The sequence below is a fragment of the Crinia signifera genome, chromosome 2, assembly GCF_055691185.1.
Source record: "Crinia signifera chromosome 2, ASM5569118v1, whole genome shotgun sequence".
NCBI classification, from domain to species: domain Eukaryota; kingdom Metazoa; phylum Chordata; class Amphibia; order Anura; family Myobatrachidae; genus Crinia; species Crinia signifera.
Window position 1 is genome coordinate 14913815 of NC_139218.1, and position 12618 is coordinate 14926432.

The 12618-nt window shown below is 48.6% G+C and overlaps 1 protein-coding gene across 5 annotated transcripts in view; it reads left to right on the forward strand.

Moving 5' to 3' along the window:
* ILDR2 (immunoglobulin like domain containing receptor 2) overlaps positions 1-12618 on the forward strand; it is a 189852-nt gene that overhangs the window by 156257 nt on the left and 20977 nt on the right. For 3 of the 5 annotated variants that reach the window (XM_083171605.1, XM_083171601.1, XM_083171600.1), the window contains exon 4: positions 6216-6272. The exons of the other annotated variants lie outside the window; for them this stretch is intronic. In XM_083171605.1, coding sequence (XP_083027731.1) covers positions 6216-6272 — 57 coding nt within the window. The remainder of the gene's footprint in view (positions 1-6215; positions 6273-12618) is intronic. 5 annotated transcript variants of the gene reach the window in all.

Sequence of the window (12618 nt, forward strand, 5' to 3'; positions counted from 1 at the left end):
GACATTTACCAAAATGGATTCGTAGAAAAAAGGTGTATTCGTAGGGAGAAATACATCTTTTTTTACGAATTTGTATTTTCGGGATTTACAATCCCAAAAATACAACAATTCGTATTCCTAAAGATGGAACATTCGTATTTGTATTTACAAATACGAATGTCTACACCATCGATAGAATACGACAGAAATCACCATTCAAAAGAATGGTGGTTCCTGATGTACTAAGCAGCCGTACTGATAATACGGCTGCTAAGTGGTGTAAAACACCCACGCAAATACGACAGGAAAATACACCTTGCTTTCCCTGTCGTATTTGCTTTATGCCTGCACGGATCAGTCAGATCCGTGCAGGCTTTAGTGTAAAAAAATAGAAAAAAAAATAAATATAAAAAAAAAACAGCGTGGGGTCCCCCCCACAGCTGTAACCAGCACCAGGCTGAAGGAGCCGGGCCGGTAATTAAAAATCAGGGAACCCAACAAATAGGGGTTCCCCGATTTTTAACAACCAGCCCCAGGCTCCAGGTCCGGGGCTGGTTCCCAAAATACGGGGGACAAAATGACTAGGGGTCCCCCGTATTTTAAGAACCAGCCCCAGGCCAAACCAGCCAGCAGGGTAATGCCACAGCCGGGGGACACTTATTATATAAGGTCCCGCGGCCAAAGCATTAACCCTACCGACCAGTCAGCCTGGCCAGGGGCCCTGGGGGAGTGGGGACCCCCCCAATAAAGGGGTCCCCCCCTCCAGGACTTACCTGACCAGGCTGAAGCCTGGTGCTGTCCTTGATGCCCCTGGGTGGTGGTAATGGTGTAAAAAAAAGATTAAACTATTGTCTAATACTGGGGCACTATGAGTCCCAGCAAGCCTCCCCCGCAAGCTGGGACTTGGAGAACCACAAGTCCCAGCCTGCGGGGCATTAAAGGGCCCGCTGGGTCTTGTAGTGCCACAGTATTAAAAATAGTACAATAAAACGGGATGCGGTCTTCTATTAGAATGAACTTAGGTCTACAGTCATTAGGTCGACCCCACTAGGTCGACTGGCAGGAAGGTCGACCTGACTGAAGGTCGACATGGGCCAAGGTCGACATGACTTAAGGTCGAATTTGCATAAAGGTCGACATGAGGAAGGTCGACTGGTCATAAGGTCGACATGGGTTTTTCACTGTTTTTTGAGCCGACATGTGCCGACAGGCGGTATTTCATGCCCTACCATCCACTAGGGCGTGGTGGGAGAATAAAATAGTGTGCCGAGCGCAGCGAGGCACCGTGCCCGAAGCATTGCGAGCGATGCGAGGGTCCGATTCTCATTGCCAACTGTGTCCATGTCGACTGTGTCGACATTCGGATAAAAAAACAGTGAAAAACCCATGTCGACCTTATGACCAGTCGACCTTCCTCATGTCGACCTTTATGCAAATTGATTGGCCGCCAAGGCGGCCAATAGCGGCATTCGGGAGGCGGAGCCGCACGATGTACACAAACGACGTGCGGCTCCTGCTGTCCGGTCTGGTTTCGCGTGTCGGTTTGTTTTTTTGCAAAGACCCTTACCTGGACTACGTCGCCCTGGGACAGGTGAGTATGGTTTCCTTCCACAGCTTCCACATGGATTTCGTCGGACTCCGGACGCCATCGCCGACATGGACAGCGACGGTCGACATGGATCCCGAAGACGACACAGGACATCAGGACCAGGGCTACCTACGGAAAGAAGATAGGTAAGTATTAGTATGTGTGGGCTTTGTATGTATTAAAGTTTTATTTTAAGTATGTGTCAGTGTGTTTTATTGTACTATTTTTAATACTGTGGCACTACAAGACCCAGCGGGCCCTTTAATGCCCCGCAGGCTGGGACTTGTGGTTCTCCAAGTCCCAGCTTGCGGGGGAGGCTTGCTGGGACTCATAGTGCCCCAGTATTAGACAATAGTTTAATCTTTTTTTTACACCACTATCAGCCCGGTGACCACAGCCCAGGGTCACCGGGGACAGCACCAGGTTTCAGCCTGGTCAGGTAAGTCCTGGAGGGGGGGGACCCCTTCATTGGGGGGGTCCCCACTCCCCCAGGGCCCCTGGCCAGGCTGACTGGTCGGTAGGGTTAATGTTTTGGCCGCGGGACCTTATATAATAAGTGTCCCCCGGCTGTGGCATTACCCTGCTGGCTGGTTGTGCCTGGGGCCGGTTCTTGAAATACGGGGGACCCCTAGTCATTTTGTCCCCCGTATTTTGGGAACCAGCCCCGGACCTGGAGCCTGGGGCTGGTTGTTAAAAATTTGATTTGATTTTTAATTACCGGCCCCGGCTCTGTCAGCCTGGTGCTGGTTACAGCTGTGGGGGGGACCCCACGCCGATTTTTTTTTAAATGTATTTATTTTTCTATTTTTTTTACACTCTGCAGCCTGCACGGATCTGACTGATCCGTGCAGACTGCCTGTACGAATTTGTATTAGCGGCCGTATATATGGCCAGCTAATACGAATGGTTACACCATCGGAGGGTTACAAAGCAGTCGTATCTGACTGCTTTGTAATTTCCCCTCCGGAACACGACTTTGCATACGACTGAAACAGTCGTATGCAGCCGTAGGGGAAATACCAATACGAAAAACTAGGTTTTTCATATTGGTAAATTTCCCCCATCATGTCACTGCTCCTGTCACATGCTGCCCTGTCCTCACTGACACATCACTCATCTCCTGATATACTCTGTGCTGCTGGGGGTCACTGCTCCTCCCAATATAACTCTCAGTCTGTGGCTTCCTGCTGCCTCCATTCCCCTCCTCACCTCATGTCACTGCCCCCTGTCATATGCTGCCCTGTCCTCACTGACACATCCCTCATCTCCTGATATACTCTGTGCTGCTGGGGACCCTGCTCCTCCCACTATATAACTCTCAGTCTGTGGCTTCCTGCTGTGATAACGACTGCCCGGCGTATAGTGGCATTAGCATTCTGTTTGCAGCAGACATCTGGAATTGCCATCGGATTACATGTGACTCAGTATCCGGCCCTATCAGTGATTGTTTATATCATTACATAGATGAAATGTATTCTGTATAGAGATATGTGCGGTCTCACCCCTAGTGTCAGTGTGAAAGCTGACTAATCGTATGTGAATGTTCTAATAGATCTTAATGTAATCTTATGTCCCATATTGTATGTGCTGCAGGGTATGTACATAGCTGAATGCAGATGGGGCTCCCACAGTAGCTGCTTATCTTTGATATTCCCTTATTTGCATCTGTCTTTAATGTCGATGGAAATTGCTGTCTCTTTAGAGACTGTGAAATTTAGCTAATTTAAGGAATCATTCAGGCCGTACCTATCTGTGTGTTCTGCTCTGTAGATGGACGCGTGTCACTGATCATGTGTGGGCTGATTGGTTTTGTGGATTTTTCTATCGTTGATGTTTATTTTTTATAATATGTAATCCTGCAATATCTGTGTTTTTCTAAATGATTAGATTTTTATGTTAATTTTTAAGCCACTTATATTTCCTGTTACCATACCAGTGCCACCATTCTCAGATCCAGTGGATCCCTTACTTATCCCTCTTTAGATCTTGTGTCTCCAGTCTCCCGCCTCTGATACAGTGTCCCCCTTCTGATCCAGTATCCCTTCTACCCCCTCTGATCCAGTGTCCCCCCCTTCTCCCACCTCTGATCCAGTGTCCCCCCCTTCTCCCTCCTCTCATCCGGTGTCCCCAACTTCTACCTCCTCTGATCTAGCATCTCCCCTCTCCCACCTCTGATCCAGTATGTCCCCCCTCTGATCCAGTATCCCTCCTCCCTTCTACCCCCTCTGATCCAGTGTCCCTCCCATCTCCCTCCTCTGATCTGGTGTCTTCCCTCTCCCTCCTCTGATCCAATGCCCAACCCTCCCCCCCCCCCCCAGTCTCTCTCCTCGGATCCAGTGTCCCCCTTCTTCCGCCTCTGATCCGATGCCCCCCCCCCTCCCTCCTCTGATCCAGTGTCCCCCTTTTTCCACCTCTGATCCGGTGTCTCCCTTCTCCCTCTTCTGATCCAGTGTCCCTCCCATCTCCCTCCTCTGATCTGGTGTCTTCCCTCTCCCTCCTCTGATCCAATCCCCCCCCCCGTCTCCCTCCTCTGATCCAGTGTCCCCCTTCTTCCGCCTCTGATCCGATGCCCCCCCCTCCCTCCTCTGATCCAGTGTCCCCCTTCTTCCGCCTCTGATCCGATGCCCCCCCCTCCCTCCTCTGATCCAGTGTCCCCCTTCTTCCGCCTCTGATCCGGTGTCTCCCTTCTCCCTCTTCTGATCCATTGTCCCCCCTTCTCCCTCCTTTGTTTCAGTGTCCCCCTTCCTTCTCTCATCCAGTGTCCCCCTTCTCTGATCCTGTGTCCCCCTTCTCCCGCCTCTGATTCGGTGTCTCCCTTCTCCCTCCTCTTATCCGGTGTCCCCCCCTTCTACCTCCTCTGATCTTGCATCTCCCACCTCTGATCTAGTGTATCTCCTCTCCCCCTCTGATCCAGTGCCCCCTCCCTTCTACCCCCTCTGATCCCATGTCTCCCTTTTCCCTCCTTTGTTTTAGTGTCCCACTTCTCCCTTCTCTGATCCCGTGTCTACCTCCTCTGATCCAGTATCCCCCTTCTCCCTCCTCTAATCCAGTGTCCCCCTTCTCTGATCCCGTGTCTCCCTCCTCTGATCCAGTATCCCCCTTCTCCCTCCTCTAATCCAGTGTCCCCCTTCTCCCTCCTCTGATCCAGTGTCCCCCTTCTCCCTCCTCTGATCCAGTGTCCCCCTTCTCCCTCCTCTGATCCAGTGTCCCCCTTCTCCCTCCTCTGATCCAGTGTCCCCCTTCTCCCTCCTCTGATCCAGTGTCCCCCTTCTCCCTCCTATGATCCAGTGTCCCCCTTCTCCCACCTCTGATCCAGTGTCCCCCTTCTCCCTTCTCTGATACGGTGTCCCCCTTCTCCCTCCTCTAATCCAGTATCCCCCTTCTCCCTCCTCTAATCCAGTGTCCCCCTTCTCCCTCCTCTGATCCAGTGTCCCCCTTCTCCCTCCTATGATCCAGTGTCTCCCTTCTCCCACCTCTGATCCAGTGTCCCCCTTCTCCCTTCTCTGATCCGGTGTCCCCCTTCTCCCTCCTCTGATCCGGTGTCCCCCTTCTCCCTCCTCTGATCCAGTGTCCCCCTTCTCCCTCCTCTGATCTATTGTCCCCTTCTCCCTTCTCTGATCCCGTGTCTCTCTTCTCTGATCCAGTGTCTCCCTTCTCCCTCCTCTAATCCAGTGTCCCCCTTCTCCCTCCTCTGATCCGGTGTCCCCCTTCTCCCTCCTCTGATCCAGTGTCCAACTTCTCTGATCCGGTGTCTCCCTTCTCCCTCCTCTGATCCAGTGTCCCCCTTCTCCCTCCTCTGATCTATTGTCCCCTTCTCCCTTCTCTGATCCCGTGTCTCCCTTCTCCCTCCTCTGATCCAGTGTCCCCCTTTTCCCTCCTTTGTTTTAGTGTCCCCCTTTTCCCTCCTTTGTTTTAGTGTCCCCCTTCTTCCTTCTCTGATCCAGTGTCCCCCTTCTCCCTCCTCTGATCCAGTGTCCCCCTTCTCCCTCCTCTGATCCAGTGTCCCCCTTTTCCCTCCTTTGTTTTAGTGTCCCCCTTCTCCCTCCTCTGATCCAGTGTCCCCCCTCTCTCTCCTCTGTTCCAGTGCCCCCCTTCTCCCGCTGATGACCACCGCCTTTATGGACTTTTGAAGCCCATGTCCGGGTGATGAGACTGACCCCGTGTACTGTCAGACTTTGGTACTGTTCTGTAGAAATCACATGTGACATGTTGCTGACAAGTGTCACCGGTTGCTATCTGTTGCTATGTGTGTCGCCACCAATGCTTATTACTTACACTCCGATTGGGGGACAGAAGCGAGGTGTTTGCGGAGGATTTCTGTAGATGTACTAGATAATATTGTACCCACTGGTAGCAGCTAGTGTGTTGGCTGAACTACAGTAATAATCATGACAAGGCTGCCTATAACTTCATTAGGACCTCATGTCATCACTGAGACAGGAGGCACTCAGTGCCTCAAACCTCAGTGATGTCACCAGGTCCTAGTGAATTGATAGGCTAAATATCAGTGTACCTCCGCTGTCTCCTTAGCCTCCTTCTGTCCGGTGTCTCTTGATCATTAAACAGTGTAATGTCTATATTGCCTTCCAGGTGCGGTTTCTCTGTACTAACCTCTCCCTCTCTTCTTTCCTCTCTCTCTCTTTTCCAGGCAAGACAGGGGTACTTGCTGATCTCTTGCCCAGTTTTGAAGTGAAAGTTATGCCAGGTACCCAGTGTCTCGTTCTCTGTATTGCTACAGATCTGTTTTTCATCCATCTGTGTCTTCCATCTGTCCGCACGCTGGGCCAGGTTAGGTGTACCTTGGTGTGTGTGTGTCTATGTGCGTGTATGTGCGTTACCCTGCACGTGTCCGAGGAAGGGTGTGGATCATCACTAGACTGAATCAGTTCCGTACCCTTCAGTGGTAATAATGATGCCCCATTTCCACCAAATACTCTTTGAAGGTGTCCATGTCGACTATGTCAACATTCAGGACAAAAAAAAAAAATGTGAAAACTCATGTTGACTTTTTGACTGTCAACGTTCCCATTGTCCACCTTATTCTTGTGTCGACCTTCCAACCCTGTCTACCTTAGCTATGTCAACCCGTTTCATGTGTCGACCCATAGCCATGTCGACCCAGTGCTTAATATGGGTTGACCCATACCACACTGTAAAACCCCAAAAAGCCAGACAGAACCTGTGGATATCTCTAAAAAATGGTCACATCAGCAGCCTGAGACCAGGACGGACCAATCAGCGGCGTTTGAATTAACCCGTGTATATTATCCCTGGTAAGAGCCGTTTCCACTGCACCTTTAGCGGGTTTATTCCCTGTAAGAACTCAGGAAAAAATCCCAGGTCATAGACCCGCAATTCGTTCCTTGTAGCCATTTCCACTGACACGATTCCCGAGTATACCGTACCTGCCAATCATGTGTCGACCTTAGCCCTGTCAATCTTTAGTGGTCGACCTTCATAGTATCGACTATGTTTATGACAAATTCTAATATTCTAATTGGCAGACTCCAGTCCTGGGCCCCCTTTCTGTCTAGGCCCGAGTCCCCGCCTCCCCCCCCCCCCTTACGGCTGCCCTGTTGCCACCTGTCTCACATTTTCTGACTACCTTTAAATCTCCCGAAATAACAAGTGAAAATTATAAATAGTTCCCCATTAAAAGACCATTCTGCTGGGTATAAATGACCCGCTCGCCCCTGCGGACATCAGGTTGCGCATAATTAAAGACGGTTATTACTCGCTCTTTCATCATTTTGTGAAACACTTCATTTTCAATAATGCATTGCTGTGGATTCATATACATTTAATAATGTATAGAGTGGATTTTTAAATGTCATTATGGGATGCTCCATCATTCATGCTTTGACATAAAATATTCATTAAAAGAGTTGATTGATGGAGGTTCGGAGGAGAGCTGAGCGGTGTATTTCCGGCTTTGGAGGGTTCAGACACCCACCCTGCCAATGGGGCTCTGCCGGTGACATTACATCTACATCAGTAACGGGACTTTATCCAGTTGGTACCGCATTGCCCAAAGAATACGGCATGGAAGGGGCGGCGATAGAACATTGCGGAGGAGGCGACCGACAGTTTTCAGGGCTTGGTCCGGACAACGCTGGGGTGTCCAGTCCTTTAAGGAGGAGGGGGGCTGTGTAACATCACAATTTCAGCAACACATATACTGGCTGGACTGCACCTTACTTCGCAGCCAGTGGGCCGCCGCTTTTGCGCCTACCGCCGTGGGTGTTAGTTTTGCGAGGATTTGCAAACCCAAGCTAAATTAGGCCCTTAGAGGGGTTATTTAGTAAGGATACCAAAGCAAAATCTTGCTCTAATGGGCAAAAGCATGCTGCACTGCAGGTGGGGCAGATGTAACATGTGCAGAGTGATTTAGAAATGGGTTATATTGTGTAAAAATAAAGCAGCTAGTATTTACAAAATAACTCACCTAAATGTTACTATCGCTTTGCCTGTTACATCTGCCCCACCTGCAGTGCAGCCCATCAGAGAAAGATTTTTTTCCGTTTCAGATCCATATTGAATGTAGATTTTTCCCTCACAGCCTCAGGAGCTACAAAGAAAAATCCACAGTAAAAACACCCTCTGAGACTTGTCGTGCAGGGAAACCCATGGGTGCCGGCACTTAGCGCGGATTCTATGCGTTACCGTGGGTTACTGAATTTCTCAGGCGTTATACCTGGAGCTTTACCCACGCTGTAATCACTGTGGTTTATTCAAAAAGATTGTTCTTCTTTCTAAGCTATTTATTGCTTAATCCTTATACCTGGAAGAAGTGGAGAACTCACATTTGTGTAGGGTAATAAGATTGCAAATATCCTGTCGGGTCTAAGTTTATTTTGCTTGTATAAAGCGCCATAACAACTGTAATTTTTTGCATTTACAACCATCGGTAAAGACGTATGTCATCATAGGGGGTTCATTGTGATCTTATCGGTCCCTGGCGTATTCGTACTGGAGATTGATGTTTGCACTATGCAGATGCACATATTCGCATGTGCAGTCCTGCTGTACAGATGTGGGGAGGGGGGGGTGGAATCGGGCAGGAGACATTTGCATGGGGACGCGCAGCATTTCCTGTGCATACCCACAAAAACATTGGGTGCACCCAGGAAACGCGAGGCGCCCCCATGCAGACGCAGACGGGCAGCGTTTGACGTCACAGGACGCCACGTTCTCGGACCGAATGCCGAAATTATAGGTCAGTCAAGATGTTAGATGGCTCGCTAAGCATTGATTTTACACTGCTTAGCAAGTGAACCAGAATAAGCCCCTAAGCTTCTTTGCCGTGTAACGTCTGTATAGTTTATTGTAACCTAGGTTACCTAGAATTGCTATGATGGGCGATATGCGCAGGCCACAAGGGAACAAACTACATGCAGCATTTATGGGGTTAAAGATGCCCGTGAATTGTTGACAGCGTCATTACCGTAGCCTCAGTTCCCATTCATTCTCAGCGGCATCTTCCTGATTGATTCTGCAGTGTTCCATTTATTCAGTAAAATGTCGAGTTCCTGGAATGTGCTGGTAATTGGCGGCTGCAGATCGGCGGCGAGGACAGGAGCTGTTACCACCGGGCCCCGCTGCCTGTCTCCGCTATGATGTCCGTTGTGCTTCCACAAAGCAGATGGCTGGGCCTAATTATATGGATGGTAAAGTAGGGCAGGGGAAATTTGTGTAACATGAATGAACCTGAATTTCAATCTGGTTGTTGAGGTAATAACAGCTTTCGCGATTACACAGCACACCCCTGATTGTATAAATTAACTCTGGTGCTTGCAGGAGCCTTGCAGCTTGTTTAACCCATGTTTATATTGAGTTGTACAACTGTAGATGTGGATGAATCAAGCATTAAATATATCCTACCATTGGCTAAATACAAACCACTGACATCACTGAGAATGCATCTATCTTTTCACTATGGACCAGTGACATCACTGAGAATGCAGCCTATCCATTCACTGGTAACCAATGACATCACTATCAGTGGCAAACGCAGGATTTTCAGAAGGGGGTTTCCAGAGGGGAGGAGCAAAGCACGGAGATGGACACCCAGTATATGCCGGGTCAGTTAAAGTATTATAGATAGACCAAATGTACATAAATAATAATAATAAAAAAAATATATATACAGTATATATATATATATATATATATACACATACATATCTATCTATCTATCTATATATAGATATATACATACAGGGGTGTCAACAGCAGTGTAGACCCCTGGGCATAGCAATGTATTGGGGCCCCTACCGATCCTCCAGCGGTAGGGGTGGGGGAAGCTTTGATGTCCTGCAGGTGGTAGGGGGTATTATATCAACCGCTCAGTTTGTAGAGCCTGGAACAGTAATTTCCACTAATTACCCCTTTACTGCACAGATGGTGGGAGATGGGGTGGGAGAAGGGGGCATTGGGCTGAATGAAGGGGCCCTGATACATAACTTCCAGGGTGGAAGAGGATGTATAATATGCAGAGGAGGGGTGTAAAGTGGAGTGGGCTTATTATTCATAATTTTCTGGTGGGAGGACAGCTTGCTTGACTGCAGATATCTCCAGTTCCCGGAAATAAATGTCTTAGATTTTAATGGAATTAAAAACTAGAGAATCCCACCTACCAAATGGTACTGGGGACTAGGGGGATCAAATTTCAGGAGGCAGAGCAATCTGCCAACGAGAATATAAAACTACATACCAGGTGTGTGGAGCTGGAGCAGTAACCAGCTGCTGGAAGGCTGATATCTCTGGTACTTGGCACAGTAGAGACAAGCTGCTAGTGTTATTCAAAGGGGGAGAGTCCCAGCTTTTAGAATATATCCTCAGAAAAAGTCTAAGTCATACCGAACCTGAAATATCTGACTGGATAGAGCAATTAACAGGCTTGGATGGGGACCACTGCTTTGAAGTCAGATATCTCCGGTTCCCAAGAGCCGATTTTCAAAATTCTTGCACCCATGGAAAGAGGGCACCCTCAGCTTTCAGACCAGGGCACTTATACTCATGGGGGGTTTCTGGGTACTCAGAAACCCCCCCTGCGTGCGCTACTGACTATATTTTCACTATGGACCAGTGACATCACTGAGAATGCAGCCTATCCATTCACTAGTAACCAGTGACTTAATTGAGAATGCATCCTATCCATTCACTAGTAAACCGTGACATCACTGAGAATGCATCTATCTTTTCACTATGGACCAGTGACATCACTAAGAATGCAGCCTATCCATTCACTGGTAACCAGTGACGTCACTGAGAATGCATCATATCCATTCACTATTAACCAATGACATCACTGAGAATGCAGTCTATCCAGTCACAAGGAACTAGTGACATCACTGATAGTGCATCCTATCCATCCACTAGGAACCAGTGACATCACTGAGAATGCAGCCTATCCAGTCACTAAAAACCATTAACATCACTGAGAATGCTGCCTATACATGCACTTGGAACCAGTGACATCACTAAGAATGTAGCCTATCCATTCACTGGTAACCAGTGACATCACTGAGAATGCATCATATCCATTCACTAGTAACCAATGACATCACTGAGAATGTAGCCTATCCAGTCACAAGGAACTAGTAAAATCACTGAGAGTGCATCGTATCCATTCACTATGAACCAGTGACATCACTAAAAATGCAGCCTATCCAGTCACTAGGAACCAAAAACATCACTGAGAATGCAGCCTATCCATTCACTAGGAACAAGTGGCATCACTGAGAATGCAGCCTGGCAGACACAGAATTCTAACCCTCAAATGTGGCCCCTTCCAGCTCCCTGAATTTTCACTTTACTGTAAAGTTACTGGAGGCTGAATGAATGAATTGCTGATCAGGTGGATTTCATTAATAATGAATTTAGTGACATCACTGAGAGTTCAGCCTATCCAGTCATTAGCAACCAGTAACATCACAGTGAATGCATCCTATAAATTAACTAGGAACCAGTGACATCACTGAGAATGCAGTCTATCCATTCACAAGGAACCAGTGACTTCACTGAGAGTGCATCCTATCCAGTCACTAGGATCCAGTAACATCTATGAGAGTACATCCTATCCAGTCACTAGGATCCAGTAACATCACTGTGAATGCATCCTATCAATTAATCAAGGAACCAGTGTCATTACTGAGAATGCAGTCTATCCATTCACTAGGAACCAGTGACATCACTGAGAGTGCATCCTATCCATTCACTAGGACCAGTGACATCACTGAGAGTGCAGCCTATCCATTCACTAGGAACCAGTGACATCACTGAGAGTGCAGCCTGTCCATTCACTTAGAACCATTGACATCACTGACAGTGCAGCCTATACAGTCACTAGGAACCAGTGACATCACTGACAGTGCAGCCTATCCATTCACTAGGAACCAGTGACATCTCTGAGAGTGCAGCCTATCCATTCACTAGGAACCAGTGAAATCACTGAGAGTGCAGCCTGTCCATTCACTTAGAACCATTGCCATCACTGACAGTGCAGCCTATACAGTCACTAGGAACCAGTGACATCACTGACAGTGCAGCCTATCCATTCACTAGGAACCAGTGACATCACTGACAGTGCAGCCTATCCAGTCACTAGGAACCAGTGACATCACTGAGAATGCAGCCTATCCAGTCACTAGTAACCAGTGACATCACCTACAGTGCAGCCTATCCAATCACTAGGAACCAGTGACATCACTGACAGTGCACAGTGCTCGCACACAGAAGTCCAGGCAGGGGGGCGTGGGGAGGCGGGCCGGGGAATTTGCCTATGGGAATGCCCATCGTTTCATGGACATTCCCATGAGAACGCTGGGTGTTCCCATGGTAATTCCCCGATGATGCGGGGGCGGGCAGTTGACATCAGTGGATGTCAGCTGCCCGTCTTGTCCTCGCACAGGGCGCCCTCAGACCATAGAGGTGTCTCAGATCTGGGGGCACTGAAGTAATCATTCGATGGTCGCCAACCATCAAATTATTTCTCCCCACACCTGGCGGTGTTGTTATAACTAAACGCCATTTTCTGTGCAGAAAGCCTC